Source organism: Nicotiana attenuata, unplaced genomic scaffold (assembly GCF_001879085.1).
Source record: "Nicotiana attenuata strain UT unplaced genomic scaffold, NIATTr2, whole genome shotgun sequence".
Lineage (NCBI taxonomy): Eukaryota > Viridiplantae > Streptophyta > Magnoliopsida > Solanales > Solanaceae > Nicotiana > Nicotiana attenuata.
Window position 1 is genome coordinate 72795 of NW_017672457.1, and position 17403 is coordinate 90197.

At 35.4% G+C, this 17403-nt stretch overlaps 4 protein-coding genes across 4 annotated transcripts in view; 2 read left to right on the forward strand and 2 right to left on the reverse strand.

The window, feature by feature from the left end:
• Positions 1 to 3007, forward strand: part of LOC109213295 (trimethylguanosine synthase-like) — a 9853-nt gene extending 6846 nt beyond the window's left edge. Inside the window, exons 4-6 of the mRNA XM_019377077.1 lie at positions 1561 to 1652; positions 2328 to 2451; positions 2524 to 3007. Of these exons, the coding sequence (XP_019232622.1) occupies positions 1561 to 1652; positions 2328 to 2451; positions 2524 to 2616 (309 nt within the window). The 3' untranslated portion in view covers positions 2617 to 3007. The remainder of the gene's footprint in view (positions 1 to 1560; positions 1653 to 2327; positions 2452 to 2523) is intronic.
• A 1128-nt stretch (positions 3008 to 4135) lies between these two features.
• Positions 4136 to 6098, forward strand: LOC109213285 (protein SODIUM POTASSIUM ROOT DEFECTIVE 2-like). The gene is made up of 3 exons (XM_019377065.1): positions 4136 to 4707; positions 4806 to 4881; positions 5673 to 6098. The coding sequence occupies exons 1-3, from the start codon at positions 4342 to 4344 to the stop codon at positions 5789 to 5791; spliced, it is 561 nt and encodes a 186-aa protein (XP_019232610.1). The 5' UTR covers positions 4136 to 4341; the 3' UTR covers positions 5792 to 6098.
• A 3758-nt stretch (positions 6099 to 9856) lies between these two features.
• Positions 9857 to 12017, reverse strand: LOC109213294 (non-specific lipid-transfer protein-like protein At5g64080). The gene is made up of 3 exons (XM_019377076.1): positions 11577 to 12017; positions 11361 to 11387; positions 9857 to 10274 (listed from the first exon to the last, which is right to left on the reverse strand). The coding sequence occupies exons 1-3, from the start codon at positions 11929 to 11931 to the stop codon at positions 10096 to 10098; spliced, it is 561 nt and encodes a 186-aa protein (XP_019232621.1). The 5' UTR covers positions 11932 to 12017; the 3' UTR covers positions 9857 to 10095.
• Positions 12018 to 14315: 2298 nt separating this feature from the next.
• LOC109213283 (uncharacterized mitochondrial protein AtMg00810-like) lies at positions 14316 to 15086 on the reverse strand. Its single transcript, XM_019377064.1, has one exon. The coding sequence runs from the start codon at positions 15084 to 15086 to the stop codon at positions 14316 to 14318; it is 771 nt and encodes a 256-aa protein (XP_019232609.1).
• Between the last annotated feature and the right edge of the window lie 2317 nt (positions 15087 to 17403).

A 17403-nucleotide genomic window follows, 5' to 3' on the forward strand; every position in this document is an offset into this window, starting at 1 on the left:
TATATATATATATATATATATATATATATATATATATATATATATATATATATATATATATGTATCTCCCTGTCGATTGTGGGTATACGTATATCCTCTCTATTAAAAGCTATAGCATATTTATCTAGCTGGAGTCAATAGAAATGATAAGCTGGATCTGATGGAATGTTTGTTGGTTTATCTGTATAAGTGGATCGTGCATTTGTTTTGTTATATTAACTTTCTATATCTAGAAGTCTTTAACGTGTTCATGATTTTCACATTTGGTACGAGGCTCATGCTGCCTCAATATTATCCTTCCAGGATATTAAGATTTTAGAAAGGAACAGTATGGGACTGTCAGGATTTAGCTGATGGCAGAATGAGACTATATGCCGTGCAGTTTGGGAATGGTCAAATGTCAATCTTTTACCCGTGCACAAGAGTGAGGCTGTTTTATGCTTCACGCCATCCTTACTGGTATTTAGATAACTTGACAATTGTGTTTGGTTGTTATAGTCATGATGCACTATTGATTTGGAACTCTTGATTTAGAGATCCACGTTAACTGCTCTTTCTGTTTGGCAGTTTAATTATAACTTTCTTTTTTTTGGTCTAGATATGGCTCTGATCAACAAAAATGATAAACATGGCTTAGATTAACAAAAATGTGATTCTGGCACCTTATATTTGTATTTTGTTTTGTTAAGCTTTGAAATTATGTCCTCGCCTAGTTTCACTATCTTGAAAACCAAAATGATTTAAAAACATTTATGTCTTGCAAACTGTTCTGGAGCACATTTACCATTGTGTCAAGGCTAAAGCTTAGGCTGTTCTGCAGCCATTGGCATAAGAAATGGATGATACAACATTCTTGCTTAAAAAAAAAGGAGAGGATGATACAACATCCTGTTTTGTCTAGTGAGGTTAAGTCTGTTGTTGTTTCCATCTTATGATGTATGATCCAGGATTCCAGATTTGTCTCCACAAAAATGCTTGCTTCTGTCACTTGAAGGAGCCTCTGCTTATTTGTTGCTGGAAGCAGCCTTAGTTGCATGAAATAATTTTGACACTGGACGTCCGTAGAAATTGCCTATTGAAGCAGCTTTGATGATAAATATTGTCCCGTTCTGTAAGTAGATGGTAAAACTTTTAAATCCGAAAATCTGACCGTGACTAAAGAGTATCACTAGATCTCCTTAAAATTTTAAACTGTGAGAGGATTTTAAACTACCTGTTGATAGATTCTACTTCTTTGCTATGCTATTTTTCCACTTACCTTGGAGTAGCATGAAACTAAAGCATGTTAGATCTTGATGGGTTGGATAGCTGCATATTGGACCATCGATTATGTGTTTGTGTACTTTCACCAAGTGATATGTTCTCACAAAGAATTGGATAATAGATTCCCCAAGGATCAATTAATAATGCTGTTGCAAGGTTTTGAGCATTGCAAGTCCATGAAATTCAGGGAGACCGAAATATAATGCGTTGTTGAGGGACTCCCATTCAATCCTTGCCATTCTCTAATTTCCCCTTTGCAGTTTCTCTTCCTAAATGTTACCATCTTCTCTTTACTAGGGGAACGTAGTATTTCTTTCACCTCCATGGGGTGGTCCAGCATATATAGCAAATGAAACTTTTACCCTCGACTTACTGAAGCCAAAAAATGGGTATGTCCTGCATTTGGCTAATTAGATGTTTCTATGTCACTCTGGTTTTTGTTATTTGGTAGTTTCTTTCTCATGTTGCAATTTAGACCTGTCATTATCAGTTGCACTCTTCAGTAAAATCTATATCTACTCTTTTTACGCTATGTTAATTTTTCTTTCCATATATTTGGCTTTGGTGTCACTGAAAATCAATTATACACTTGGCAGTTCAACTTTTGTTTTCTTTCCTTTTTTCTTTCAACTTTGTCTTAAATTAACCCAAGAACTTTTCTATAAAGATAAATATGCCAAAAAGGGCGGTACAGTTGAAAGGTGGGAATCAAAGCTTGATCATCAGGCTTTGTATCATATAAAATTTCCCAGATGTGATTGAGAAGTTGGGTCTGGTTAGGAGGGGTTATAATTAATCCAATCTTCAACTGCTGTCCATGGTTTAATAAACCAATACCTGTATTTCTATTTCTGTTGATAATCTGAGAGTAACTTCGCAAAAAATAAAAATAAAAAAACATAACTCTGAGAATATTTTCAATCCTTATGTTAATATGTTCCAATCTTGTCTAATGAGCTATAGTCCAAATGCACCTTATTTCTGTCTAATAGGATCAGGATGTGGTATGTTGATGAGACTTTTTTAAGTTACATGTTGAAAAAGCTCTTTTACTTTTTGTGCAGTTATTCATTGTTCCAAGTTGCTCAAAGCATAACACCAAATATCATTATGTATTTGCCTCGTAATGTGGACTTACAGCAAGTTGAAGAGCTTTCTTGGTTGTCTTCTCCGCCTATGAAAGTCGAGGTAGTCTGCTTCTCTTTGTTGTGCTAGCATGGTACATTAAACAGTTTTACTAGAACTGGGTTCCTTATGCAGATTGAAGAGAATATGCTTCATGGAAGGTTGAAGAGCATAACTGCTTATTTTGGTGACATCGCGTTCTCAGACCTTAGCACATATGAACTCTAACCGGAATCCAACAATAATTTTATGCATCTCTATATCCAAAAGTCTGTTCAACCAAGACTTTGTACATCTGAAAATGTATGGTCTCTGGTTGACTCCTGCTGCTTAAGAACTTCATTTTATGTGAGTTACAAATTACGATGGATTAGCGCCATATATAGCCAAGTGCATACTGCTGAGCTGATTAATGAGGATGAAATTCGGCATTGTATTGCTGATTAATGAGGACAAAACTGTAGATTTTGCTTTTTAGTACTTTAGAACAAAAAAAAAAAAAATAGGGAAAAGAGGAAGATTTGTATATTTGGCAAATGAGTTGATCCTTCTATGTACAAACATATGTAATCTTGTATATATTTTTGGTAGGTCAGTTTGAGAGTGACATTTTCACTAAGTATTTTTTCTGTGCGTATGCAATATCTGAAAGGAAAGGGATGTGTCTATTAATCTTAAACAAACCAATAAATGTTCATGAATATTTTTAGGCTTGGGTTGTTATCACAAAATAATTTGTCATCCATCTTTAGGACCACCCAAAGAAACTCGTTTTCTGACTTCATCTTCATCTGACTTTAGGATACTGCAACGCCAATAACCCCATATACTAAAGAAGGAAGGTGATGTATTAATTTTTGGTAGAAGCAAGTTGCTATAATGTTAGGTAAATACAGATGTATTTGATGCTCAATTGAGCATATCCTAAAAGTAAAGAGCTACCATGATGTACAAACCTTAGAAACAATTATGTTATATCCTATTTTGTGCATCATTTTTATCTAAATTTCATAGATAATTAAGGACTCAGCTGTTTCTTTCTGTACACAGAAATAGTCAAAAGAATCAAAGCAATTTCTGTTTTGAACTGGTTTATGATGGGCATTTGGTACTGTATCTGTTATTCTGGCTCCATTCACAGGAATCCGGACAAATTTCAAATCTCTGACTTTGAAACTGCAGCAACAAAAAAAATAGAAGTTTGAACTAAGTTGTACTGTATTTGCCCAAATGTCTTGACCTTACAGATTCATTTATTGTACTACTACTAAAACTGATACTCTTCTGTTCATCTCTGATTCATTTGACCATCCCAACTTCAAAGATTATAATATATCCCTCCTACTTTTTATGAGTAATAAGTTTTCATTGTACTAAAAGAAAAAGCTTGTCTTAAATACTGAAGTATAACTACTATTTTTCATGAGTCTCTTTCAGGGATACAATAATTGGCAGACGATTTAATGTTTTAGCCACTTTATTTTTTTCCTCATATCCAAACATAGCTTAAAAATGGTATTTCTACAAGAATTTAAGTTCTATGCATCGACAGTATAAAATATATTTATATGATCAAGTCACTTCTAAGGTTAATCGATGTAAATCTATGTAATAAGTATAGTTGGTAACCTTATAAATATAGTAACTAACGTATAATTATAATGTGTTAAACTGCACTGATAATATAAAAACTCTTTATCCTATAAGCGTATATGACTTAAATTCATTATAGAAATATTGTGAAGTATGCAACTCTACCACTAGCAAGTACCAAGCCCCACTGGTTGCTAAGTCATAAAGAGAAGCATTTCTTCTCCTAATTACTTCTACTCTCTTCACTTCATTTGTCCATATTTATACACCATATATCTTTCACAACAACCTCAAAAACTTTGTCCCTACTTCTTCCACATCCCCAAAACAAAGGAAATATACAACAAAATACACAAGGATATGAACTACAAGAAATTAGGAGGCAGCAGGAAGATGATCAGAGGATTTATGTGCCAGCCTGAAGTGGCAACTGCAGTGTGCATGAGCTGTGATTCAAGGTCGGTTGTCGTGCCGGCGGCGCGACGTAGAATGTTGGCGGAAGAACATGCAAAATTAGTTAACAACTACGCTAAGTGTACTAGGTTAGGAGATGTACCTCGTACACTTGTGCCTATGATCAGTACTGCTGCTACTATTAGTAGGAGATCAAGAAATGGTGTTGGTGCTGTTTCCTCTGTTCCTGTTTTGACTATTAAGAAAGATGAAGAAAAAGGTTCCCAAATTGTTGTTCCTTCACTACTCTCTTCAGATAACAGTACATTCCAGGTTACATTCTTTTATGATCTTAAAATCATTTTTTGTATTTACTCGTTGGCAAAAAAGGAAAAATAGTGTGTTTAAGGTGGTAGCATATATTAATGCAGGTTGTTGTGATGAGAGTATCTCTTCATTGTCAAGGCTGTGCTGGTAAAGTGAAGAAACATCTCTCCAAAATGGAAGGTATACAAACTTGATACTATACCACTCCTATTTGTCTTCATAAATCTTTTTTTTTTTTCCTCCCCCTCTTGATAATTTTATCATAAAAGAATCATACATCACTGCAGTTTTCATGTAGAGAAGTTTAGATAGCATTATTACTTTTTGCAGGGATTTTGTTTTTTTGTATTGGTGGGGGGGGGGGGGGGGGGTTAATAAGTTATTACTGGAGAGTAGAGACAATGATTTATAATGTCACCAAGAAAGATCACGAGCTACATTGAATATTCTTAAAAGGTTTCAACTTGAACCAGAAGACTTACAATTTTTCCATTATATATAATGAAGCAGTTGCATAATTTGCATGCCCTTGCAGTTTCAAGATTTTTCTTTTACCTACTGCTTTTCTATGATAGTATGAGCTATCATGTCCAATAATGACCATACTAGATTGTATTTAGTCAAAGGATTAACGTTTCATGATTACTACATATGACCTTATCTTCCAAATTGCTGTTATAGCCGACTAAATTGATGTGCGATGTATTTAACTTAAATATTATTATTAAAGGGAATGGTTTGATTTCGAGTTAATTTATCTTGTTGTTATTCCTACTTGTTGCAATTACCTTCCTTTTTAGTCGTACTCTAGCCGAGGATTTATCGGAAACAGCCTCTCTGCCCTTCCAAAGGTAGGGGTAAGGGTAAGGGTAAAGCTGCGTACATCCTACCCTACCCTGACCCCACTCGTGAAAAACTACTGGGTTTTTCGTTGTTGTTGGTTTGATTTCAGAGTTATTTTGAATGAGCAGGGGTGACATCATTCAGCATAGACTTGGATAGCAAAAGGGTAACTGTGATGGGACACGTGTCACCTGTTGGTGTATTGGAAAGCATATCGAAAGTGAAAAGAGCTGAATTTTGGCCCTGAATAGTTGTTGAAGAAGAAGAGGAGGAGAAGAACTGCATACCTAAAAGTGGCCAAACAATGTTGTTTGATTTGATCATTGCATAAGCAGGAGAAAAAGACTTGTTAATGTGTTTAAAAGAAGTAGCCAAAAAGAAACCTCAAAAGTATTTTTGTATTTAATTTCTATTTAGGTAGACTGTTTAAATCTTATGGTCCCCTCATTGAAAAGGTCAAGGTGTGGAAAATTGTTAAAATGCCATCATGTGAACAATGCCAGTATTGATGCTGATATCTTTGGCCTATATAAAACTTGAGCCAGCTTTTTTAATTTTTTTTGTCCACCATTACCCCAAACTTAACCTTTATATATATATATATATATATATTTTCCACTTTCTCTGAAGAAATGAAATGACAATTTACAGATTAATACAATATAGACAACTCTCAATTTTTCTTAGCTCTTGCATTCAGTTTGAAGCTATATTTGGAGTTGTGTTGACGATATCCTATTTAAGACATTGAATTTAGTTACTACATTGTATTGGAACTTTTTCAATTTCTCTACTGCTTGTATACAATAAGTCAATAACCGAGAAATCAAACTTCATGTACATTTTCTTATTGCAATTTGACTGCAATAAAATTCAACGTAATTAGATGATGAGTTATCCATTAAATGTATACTATATTACTTAGGTGCAATCAAGGAATTTGAGTTGCATCAATATATTTAAACTGACCCTGGAGAATGATATGTGATAAGATTGCGATTGTAATGAGCTCAGTGGAGCTCAACTTCAGCTCCAATGGCTTAATCTGGAAGCTTCTAAAGAGTTCTTGTGGAAGAGGAGAAAGATGAGAGCAGAAAAGAAACACTTTTGTTGAAGAATGAAGCTTAGCTTACATTGAATCTATACAGTAGTATATATACGCATAATTAATAGCTGTGCATCTCAACCACTAACTACTGCCAGCTGTATCACAATTAACTAACCAACTGACTAAAACTATCTCTTAACTAACATACAAATATATACAGAAAAGAATAAATTCAATCTTATCTCAATACCCCCTCAAGTTAGAGGTGGAGAAAGCACAGCCAACTTGCTCAGAACAGTAGAGTGCTTGATGCCTGTGAGTGCCTTGGTAAGAATGTCTGCAAGCTGGTCATTGGTGGCAATGTGATGCAAGGAAACCAGACCTTCCTGTAGTTGTTTTCGAACAAAGTGACAGTCCAACTCGATATGTTTGGTGCGTTCATGAAATATTGGGTTCCTTGCTATGTGTAAAGCTGATTCACTATCACAAAACACTCTAACAGGAGCAGGAGAGAGAACTGTTAGTTCATCAAGTAACCTTTTCAACCAAACTAACTCCCCAACCACTTTTCTCAAGGATCTGTACTGAGCTTCTGCTGAAGACAATGAAACTGTCTCTTGCTTCTTGGATTTCCAACTAATAGGACTACTTCCTAGCAATACAATATAGCCACTAACAGACTTTTTTGAGTGCGGACAAGCTGCCCAGTCAGAGTCACAATAGGCTTTGATCGACCAGTCTGTATCATTAGACATAAACACACCCAGAAGAGGATCACCCTTGAGGTACCTCAACAAATGAAAGCAGCCTTCAAATGGGGTTCTCTAGGGTCCTGCATAAACTGGCTGAGGCGTTTCTCTAGTGCTTTTATACAATAACAGAGAGATCAAGTTAACTTAATGTACATTTTCTTATTGCAATTTGACTGCAATAGAATTCAATGTGATTTGATGAGTTATCCAAATGTGCAATCAAGGAATTTGAGTTGCACTAATATATTTGAACTGACCCTAGGAGAGTGTGGTAATATTATTTACTATAACATTTGAACTGAAAGTATTTGAAATCCTATGTGATTCCATAGATCACTAAACTTCTACTGGCAGAATTAGCTTTAAACAAGTTAAGCAAGTGAATACATGAGAAAACAGGAAACCACACCATTTCCATTCTAATTTTTTGGGACCCAGAAACATCCTGGTGGTGAGGTCTGAGGAGCACAAATCAAATCATAGTCATTAATTTCTTATCTTAACTGTTTGACCAAAAAGTATTAAACCTTTTTGTTAAACTAATTAATTGAGACGATAGAAGGTAATCCTAGTTAAACATAATAAATTCTAGATCTGAAATTGGTTGATACTCCCTCCGGTCCAAAATAAATGATTTTTTGGATGTTTTCACACAGATTAAGAAATCCATCTTTTAGCATTAATTAATAATGAAATTGACCATATTAACCTTTACTATCTCACATAAATACTCCTAACACATACTCCAACACTATTTACTCCAAGGACAATGTAGGAAAAAAATAATTAATTCATTCTTGAAATTTGGAAAAATCACTTATTTTGGACCACAAAAAAAAGGCCAAAAAATCACTTATTTTAGACCGGAGGAAGTACAAATAATGTATAATTGCATTTGAACAAGTTCAATGCAAATGGGTATTAAATGGTACTGTTATAAGTGTGTGGGAGAATAATGATAAGCAATAAATATATTAAATGACAATAAATGAAAATAGGGAGAATGATTCACCCAAATATTGAATGAGGTGGATGATTCTCCCTTTGACAATGATGTACGGCAAACAAACGTGGAAAATATAAGAAGCTTTCTCGGATCTGATGCGTAAGTTGGGATCAAACTGGATTTGTTGTTGTTGTTGTTGTTGTTCTCGGATCTGATGCGTAAAAGTGGGATGAACAACAAATCGAATCATTATGTAAAGATAATGTTTGTAATTTACTTGAGAGTCCACTTTTCATGAGAGAACATATCATATAAAATATTACATACCCCCTTCTTCTCTCCCCCTTCCGTACAGAGAATTTTCGATAGAATATTCCCTAAAATATTTTACTACAAAACTAGCCGATATAGCCGGCGAGAATTCCTGACCTCGGCCCCGATTAATCAGCTCGCCCGTTGGTTTCTTTAATCTTGTGCAAGACCTCGGCCTAATCGCCTATTGATAATCTAGCCTCGTGCTAGATTTCCTTAGCCAGATTTTGACCCATACAGTAAGCATCTGGAAAAGGAGCTTACAAGTTGAAATTTTATGTTTCAGAACTATAGAAACCTTAGTCATTGCAAATTGAAGTACATTCAAGGCACCTATATATTTTTTTTATATCGATGGTATCCGGACTAGTTTATTCACAGCCGATTGTTCTTAACTCTATCCTCCAAAAATTTAGCAGATGGGAAACCTTGAAAACGCGTACAATCTCTAGTAGAGAAATTTTAAAACAGAATAAACTAGATGAAATAACAAGGAAATTATGATAACAATCACATTCCCTTTAGATTGAACATTGTGGCGTGAAATCCAAGAGGTCAACTTATCCTCCTAGTTGGGCAGAATCACCAAGCTCATTCACATATGCATGCACTTCACCTTCTGCTTGGAGACACCCTAGCGACTACTAGTTCTTTTTTGTTTTTTATTTTGGGACTTTCTCTTAGTTTGTAATAATGAGAGCAAATTCTTTTTATTACTAGTAATAGAACGGGCATCAAAGAACATAAAAAGGAATCAAATACGGTCAAGTCCATGAGTCAGAGCAACTTTTTCCAGGACTCTCCGAATAGTCCTGCAAACAGATACAGATTCCGCTGGACCATTGTCCTGTGCAAGCAAACTGCTGAGGTCCAGTACATGAAAAGGATCCTGACATAGCTATGGTCAGAGGAAAAAAATACGGGAACCAAACCAACATAGACAGTAAATCTTCGCCAGAAAAGCAAGGAAAAATGGACTTTCACTGATGCATGAAAAAACAAGCTATACGAGTACCAAATACAAGGGTCAAGTGCCTGTGAATAAAAGACAAAGGTCAAAAGGAGAGAAGACAAAAGCACCAACATCAAGTAAATAACCAAGTATTGCCCACTTTAAATTAAGTGGTACTCCAGGTCGAAATATCAGTTCGCAGCAGCAAAAACTACTCCATGTTACTTGGACTCTTGTAAAAGTCTTTTTTTTTTTTTTTTGGGCAATAATAATCGAGAACCAATTTAAATGAAACACAAACGAAAATAAAAGTAGGAGAAATCATCCAAATAAAAAACTCATAACAAAAACAAGTGACACTGCAGTGTCATCACTATTTACGCTGGTCTCATAAATTGCCTACCTCTACTAATAGAATTAGACTGCACCCAATAGCAAGGTTCAATAACAAAACACCACAACAATATCTCCGCTGTTTCCCCGCAAAACGCAACCCTAAAATGTGCTTAGAACCAGCAAAAACCACAATCCTAGAATATGTTTAGAACCAAAAGAAAGCTACAGCCATTACGGTCAGAACCACTTGACCAATGGATAGACCAAGTGTAGTAGAATCGGAGCTTCCTGGAGCTGGTGCCGGAGCAACTTCACTAGCACCTTCGGCAGTGGTTGGAGCAACTGCCGCTGACGTGGTAGGTGATACAGCAATTGGAGAAAGAGCTGCACCAGAAAATAAAAGAACTAAATCTACTGCCAACTGTTCTTACACTTGGTACAATATGACAACTTGTTGTAATTCATCATCTATAGTAAACTAAATATGTTTGATCTTTCTAGATAGGAAATGCAACATTCTCATGGTTTCACATAAATAAAAGGCCTAATAGCCAAATAGATGGTAATACTTGCACCGTTTTGTCATCCAGACCCTCTACTACACGGACACCTCAACTCGTTTAAAATTTAAGCCCGTCAACGGGATTAAAAAACAAAAGAGCATGAAGAAAACCAAACTTTACAACATCAATATTGTAAGACTGCACTTACTGGAAAAATATTTTTTGAGTTCAGCCAGTTTGTTCAGCTTACACTGAATATTGCTTACCCCTTAATAAATCAAATCATAAGGAAAACATGTAGCAAAAGCAGATGAACTCATTATACTCCTAACACTATACGCGACCTCCCGTGGAGAATAATTAACGACAACAAAAATACCTTTTATAGAACCAAAATGCATTCCCATAGATTCCTTTCTTATAGTTTTACATATTGCATCTAACCTCAAGCAGAGAAATTGAATCTTATAGTCTCTAGCCAATTGTTGAAGATGAAATTAGGAATTAGGATTAATGAAAACAGACGTTTAATTGAATGTACTACACAGCTTTTTAACATTTGGATTCTCACGAACACACCGGAACCGCCACATCAGGAGAATGTCAACAGTATACTAATAAAACAAGAATATGCACAAAATAATGAGAAACAAAATGTTCTCAAATAATAATCGCCTTCTTTCCTTATCTTTATCCATCCACATCTCCAAAAATTGAAAGAATTTCTTTTTTTGGAGGGGGGGTTGAATTAGATTACAGGATATTCAACTAGAGGTCAAGATCTAGCACTTAACCACATTAGCACTCATCAGGTTAATTTTTTTTATGTCTACAAATATTAAGAATGTTACGTGATACTTAAACTAATTTAACCACGTTGCAGAAATCATTTAACCCAAACAAAAAGACCACAGTCAAACCGACATAAAAGAAGTTCTAAAAAATAATAAGCCAGATCTGTACGTACCAGGGGCAGCTCCAGTGTCAGTACTCACTGTACAAATACAAAACAAACAGAAAAATACGATTACAATCTCCAAATATTTTCAACATTAAAATTTTAAGGTAAAAAATCTGATTATTCGTCGGAAGCAGAAAGCACACAAATGCTAGGGAAAATGTTTTTCTAGTAAAAATTTCAAGAGGAAAAAACAAAAAAAAAATGTTTATAAGGAAAACTCACATCCACAGTTGCTAACAGAAGGAGCAGAGACATGGCAAGCAGCAGGAAGAGCCATAGCCTTAGTGACATTCAGAACAACACCCAACTGAGCGCTGTTTTTGAAACCCTCACAGAGACACTCAGCGTCTGTTTTCAACACCATTTTCAGGCCTGAACAGCAAGTGCCTTGTGGCTTCTTCTCTGTACTACCATTTGTAACAAATGACAAACAGTCAGCCAAGTTGAGTACCAAGTTGTTGCAGTCCACCGCTGGAGCAGGCGCTGCCTGGCGAGATGCTGAATCTACAGTCGTAGAGGAAAAAGCCCACATTAAAACAAGGCAAAAAAGAGCAAATGAGTTCATTTTGGAAGCCATTTTTTTGAGAAAAAGAGAAAAGGTGATAAGAAATGGAGAAAGTTTTGGGAACTTTTCTGTTTTGGGGTTGCAAAAGAATGGAGAGGAAAAATGCTGGAATGGGGGGTATAAATTGTGTAAGAAGATAATGGGGCGGGTACGCGTCAAGTTGGATCTGGGTCGGGTCATGACGCGAGCAGGAAAGACACGTGGTTTAGAATCCTAAATTATGCGTCCTCTTCTGCTGAACCCTATTAAATTCCACTTTTTTTCCGATAAATTTTCATTTTATTTTTAAATCAATGTTTGGCCATAAAATTTTCAATTGAAGATGAATTTCAAAAATTTTAAAAATTTAAAAAACTTTAAAAAATTATTTTCAAAATTTTCACTTCAGATCACTCACAAAATTTAAAATTAGCACAAAATTATATTTATATCCAAACGCAACTATAATTTTCAAATATCATTTTCACCCGAATATTTTTTCATTTTTTTCGAAATTTTACAATTCTATGTCCAAAACATAAGAACTATAAAATTTCGGGAAAAAATGAAAATAAATTCAAGTGAAAATGTTATTTGAATATTAAGAGTTGTGTTTGGACATGAATATAATTTGGAGCTGTTTTTGAATTTTTGTGACTGATCGGAAGTGAAGATTTTGAAAACAACTTTTTTGAAGTTTTTTAAATTTTCAAAAAATTACTAAATTCATCTTCAAATAAAATTTGAAATTTTCATGGTCAAACATTATTTTCGGGAAAAAGTAAATTTTTTTTATGGCCATGCAGGCCCTAGATGTGTATTACCATTTACCTCTTTCCCTTATGTTGCTTATCTTTTAATTCGACTTTAACAAAGTTTTGGGAGCTTGTTTAATTTTGAAATCCTGATTCTTACCAAGTGTATATTGGATAGGAGTCTATTTAGTTTTTGAATCTCTTATCACGTTTTGATTGTGAAGAACTTAGCTAAATTTCGTGAGTACGATTTACAAATATTTTCGTCTTAATTTGCCAATCAGATTTAGTTCTTCGATATACTGTATTGGCACGTAACTACTATAGAGATATAGATTATCAGATAATCAATTAGACAGTAATTATCACGAGAACGTTAAGATTTGAACTAATCACACTACTAATGTGTCCTCTCTCGACTACTTTAGTTGTCCTCCTGAGATTCTTTTTTTTTTTGTTTTTATAGTGATTATGTGAATATAACAACTTTATTATTTTCAAAAGTAATATTCCAAACGTTTAAATATGACCGACGAGCCCTTATTTTGGGGATCAAATTGATTAAAAGGTGGAAGAACTCCACCGGACTTTCCCAACGGCTAAAAAAAAAGCAAAGGAAACGCCGCATACCCCTAGAATTTCGCTGAAAAGTCCAAAACCTCTTGTAATTAGCACCAAATTAACTAACTCTAACACTCATTAATAGTGAGAGTACCAAAATATGAATTGGAATTTGGAAACAGGTTTATATTAAGAGCAGAAATATTTTTGATTTTAGCATACAATAACTGTGATCTTACAAGATAGTATGTATGCAATCTTATCTCTACCTTGTGACAATAGAAAAACTATTTTCACTCACCTCTCGACTCAAAAAAAGCATAATCACAACATTTTTTTAATATTGATGTCAGCAGAGTGTTCTTTATTTGGTAACTGTTTGGCCAAATTTCATTAACCATTATTTAAATTTTGCTCATCCTTGCTCTTATCTTTTTTTCTCCTTCCAAATAATGCTCGAGACATGAGAATATTTGGTACGATGAAAAAGCAGCTCAATTCATGAGTTAAAGGGTAAGGAATATTTGGAGACAGCTAATTAGGAGAAAATGCCCTCCCTATATCAGATGTTTCTGCCAAAAATTGCTTCTGCTTTGATAATTGTTTCCTCAAAAAGACCAAGCAAAACTCCTAGGCATGCAAATCCTACTATGATGTTACATGCTCAATTTTTTTTAAAAAGATAATAAAATTACTATTAAAAATGTAGTTAGTCTAGTTTCTTTTACAATTGAAAAAAATAAATAATTAGAGCGGGACACTTTAGGCCTAAATTGACGCCCAACATTCACTTTTTGCCTTTTTCCCCTATAGAATTTGTAATTGAAACATGGATGGGAAGAAATGATTTCTAACACTCACACTTTTTAAAAGTAGGAATATTTTTTCGATTTTCCAAATACGCTGCCAGATATTATGCGGCGGAAAGTTTGATTTTCATTTTCAAACTCTGAAACTTCAGAAAATGCCATACGTTAAATGTCCCATGCCAATCTTGCCTAGTGGCAGTCACTGTAATGAGTGATTTTATTTTGTGTCTCATACAATTTACATTAGTTGTGTGAGGCCTCTTCTTATCTCACATATTTGTGGACCCATATCTTACACATTTGGGGTACCNNGCAAGCTGGAAAGGGAGGTCATTCCAAGCTTGGATATAAGGAGCTGTTGCTGAGCACCTACTAATGACTTGGTAAAAATATCAGCCAACTGAGAGGAGGCAGAAGTCAAAGCACTGCGCATAAAATGACAGTTCACCTCGATATGCTTGGTACGCTCATGAAACAGTGGGTTTCTTGCAATATGCACAACTGCCTGATTGTCACAATACACGTCCACAGGAGTGAGAGAAGAAACCCCAAGCTCAGCCAGTAGCCGGAGAATCCAAGTAATCTCGGCAACAAGCAACCTCAAGCCCCTATACACAGCCTCAGCAGAAGACAAAGCAATAGTAAGTTGTTTCTTAGACTTCCAAGAGACAGGACAGTCACCAAGAAACAGAATAAAACCACTAACTGACCTCCTCGAATCAGCACAACTCGCCCAATCAGAGTCACAATAACTTTGGAGAGAAAATGGAGAACCAGCAGAAAACAATAACCCCAAAGTGCTAGTACTAGACAAATATCGTAAGACATGTAAAACAACATTCAAATGGGGAACTCTTGGGGAAGACATGAATTGGCTTAAATGCTGGACTGTAAAAGACAAATCAGGTCTGTGCTGAAGATAATTTAGCTTACCCACAAGCCTCCTATAAAGAGAGGGATCAGGCAAAAGCTCACCAAGCTCAGCAGACAATTTAACATGAGGGTCAAGAGGAGCCACCACTGAAGAGACATTAGAACAATGGAACTCAGATAAGAGGTCCATGATAAATTTGTGTTGACAGACTAGAAATCCAAGATCTTCAATCCAAGAAAATAATGAAGCTCTCCAAGTTCTTTGATCTTGAATTCAGCATCTAGAAATTGCTTAAGGGTGGTAATCTCAGACAGATTATCTCCAGCAACAAGAATATCATCATCATACACAACAACAACAGTTATAAAACAATCAACCAACTTAGTAAATAAAAAGTAATCATCCAGGCTAGCATGAAAACCTCTAGATTGCAATGCTGAAGATAATTTGGCATACCACTGTCGAGATGCTTGCCTAAGTCCATAAATGGACTTGTTCAACCTGCAAGCTAGAGTAGTGGAGGAAGAGGAAGCAGATTGGACAGAAAGACCTTGAGGAATCTTCATGAACACCTCTTCATCTAAGTCCACATGTAAAAAAGTATTATTTACATCTAATTGAAAGACTGTCCAATTTCTTTTAATAGCTACAGATAACAGACATCTGATTGTTGTTGATTTGACACAGGGGAAAAAGTTTCAGTAAAATCAATACGCTCATGTTGTTTGTCCCCTCTAATGACTAATCGAGCCTTGTACCTCTCAACTGACCCATCGGCCTTCTATTTAATCTTATATACCCACTTACAAGGGATGACTTTCTTCCCTGGAGGAAGAGGCACTATCTCCCAAGTGTTATTGGCTTCTAGGGCTTGAAACTCTTTCAACATGGTATCCTGCCAAGCAGGATGACCCACAGCTTGATGATAGAATTGAGGTTCTAGCAAACAAGCCTCACCAAATAAAAGAGAAGGTTCATACTTAGAGACATTGGTGCATACATAATCCTTCAAATAACCAGGAGTTTGATGTGGTCTTTATGACCTCCTTAGAGGAAGATAAGAATCAAAAGAATATGAAGAAGGAAAAGATTCTGAAGAGGGAGTAGGAGAAACAGATGCAGAAGAAGGAATAGGATCAGGAGGAGGAGAAGTTGGGGAAGTAGAGAAACAAGGAGGAAATAAATGAGAAGAAGAGGATGATGATGAAATAGAGAATGGAAAGACATGCTCATGAAAAACTACATCTCTAGAATGAAAGATGACTAAGGAAGAAAGATTCAGTAGTTTGTAGGCCTTCTTTCTAGGACTATAACCAAGAAAAACAGAGGAGATGGTTCTGGATTTAAATTTGTCTCTATAAGACTTTGGCACAGCAGCAAAAGCTAAGGATCCAAATGCTATGAGATGAGTGAAGGAAGGAGAAGCACCATACAGTAGCTGAAAAGGTGGCTTATTTTGTAGCAATGGGGAAGGGAATCTGTTTATTAGATATGTAGCAGTCAAAACACATTCACCCCAATACTTGACAGGCAATTTAGATTGGAAAAGAAGAGCCCTTGCAGTTTCTAATAAATGCTTATGTATCCTTTCTACAATATCATTTTGCTGAGGTGTGTGTGGACAGGAAGTTTGGTGGAGGATTCCTTGAGCAGAAAAGAAAGAAATTCCCTCATAACTAGAACCCAATTCAAAAGCATTGTCAGACCTAATGATTTTAACAGGACAACCAAATTGAGTTTGAATCATAAGGACAAAAGATTAAGTATAGTAAGAGCATTTGCTTTAGATGAGAACAGATGAGTCCATGCTGCCTTGGTAAAATCATCCACAAAGGTAATAAAATATTTATATCCATTATAGGTTTGAGTGTGATAGGGTCCCCAAAGATCAACGTGAACTAGTTGAAAAGGAGTAGAAGAATGAATGGTGCTCTCAGAAAATGGTAGTCTTTGTTGCCTAGCCATGGGACAAATAGGGCACAAGAAGGACTGTTTCTTATATAGTTTATCAGATAGAAAAGGGATATTTTTCATTTTAGAAAAAGGTACATGACCCAACCTCAAATGCCAAACATGATCAAGAGACAATGTAAAAGGTAAAGTATGAGCAATATTATCAGTTAATGAAGTAGACTCAAAATTGAAATCAGAACTGCTCTTATTAGAATCATCAAGGATGGCAGTTATGGTATTTACAAATGCAGAATCACATGAATCAATGGGAGAAAGAGTATCTGAATGCAGAAGATATAACCCTTTCTGAAATCTACCAAGAACTAGTGGCTTCTTCAGAAAAGGGCCCTGCAACAAGATACAAGAAGTAGGTGTGAAAAGTGCATAACTAATTAGGTGTAATAGCAATTCAGACAAAGAAATCAGATTATAATGAAAAGAAGGTACAAAAAAACACATTAGGAAGAGAAATATCAGAGGAAAAAGAAAGTGTTCCAGTACAGGTTATTTTAACCTTGTAACCATCAGGAAGAGTTACAAGATAAGGAAAAGT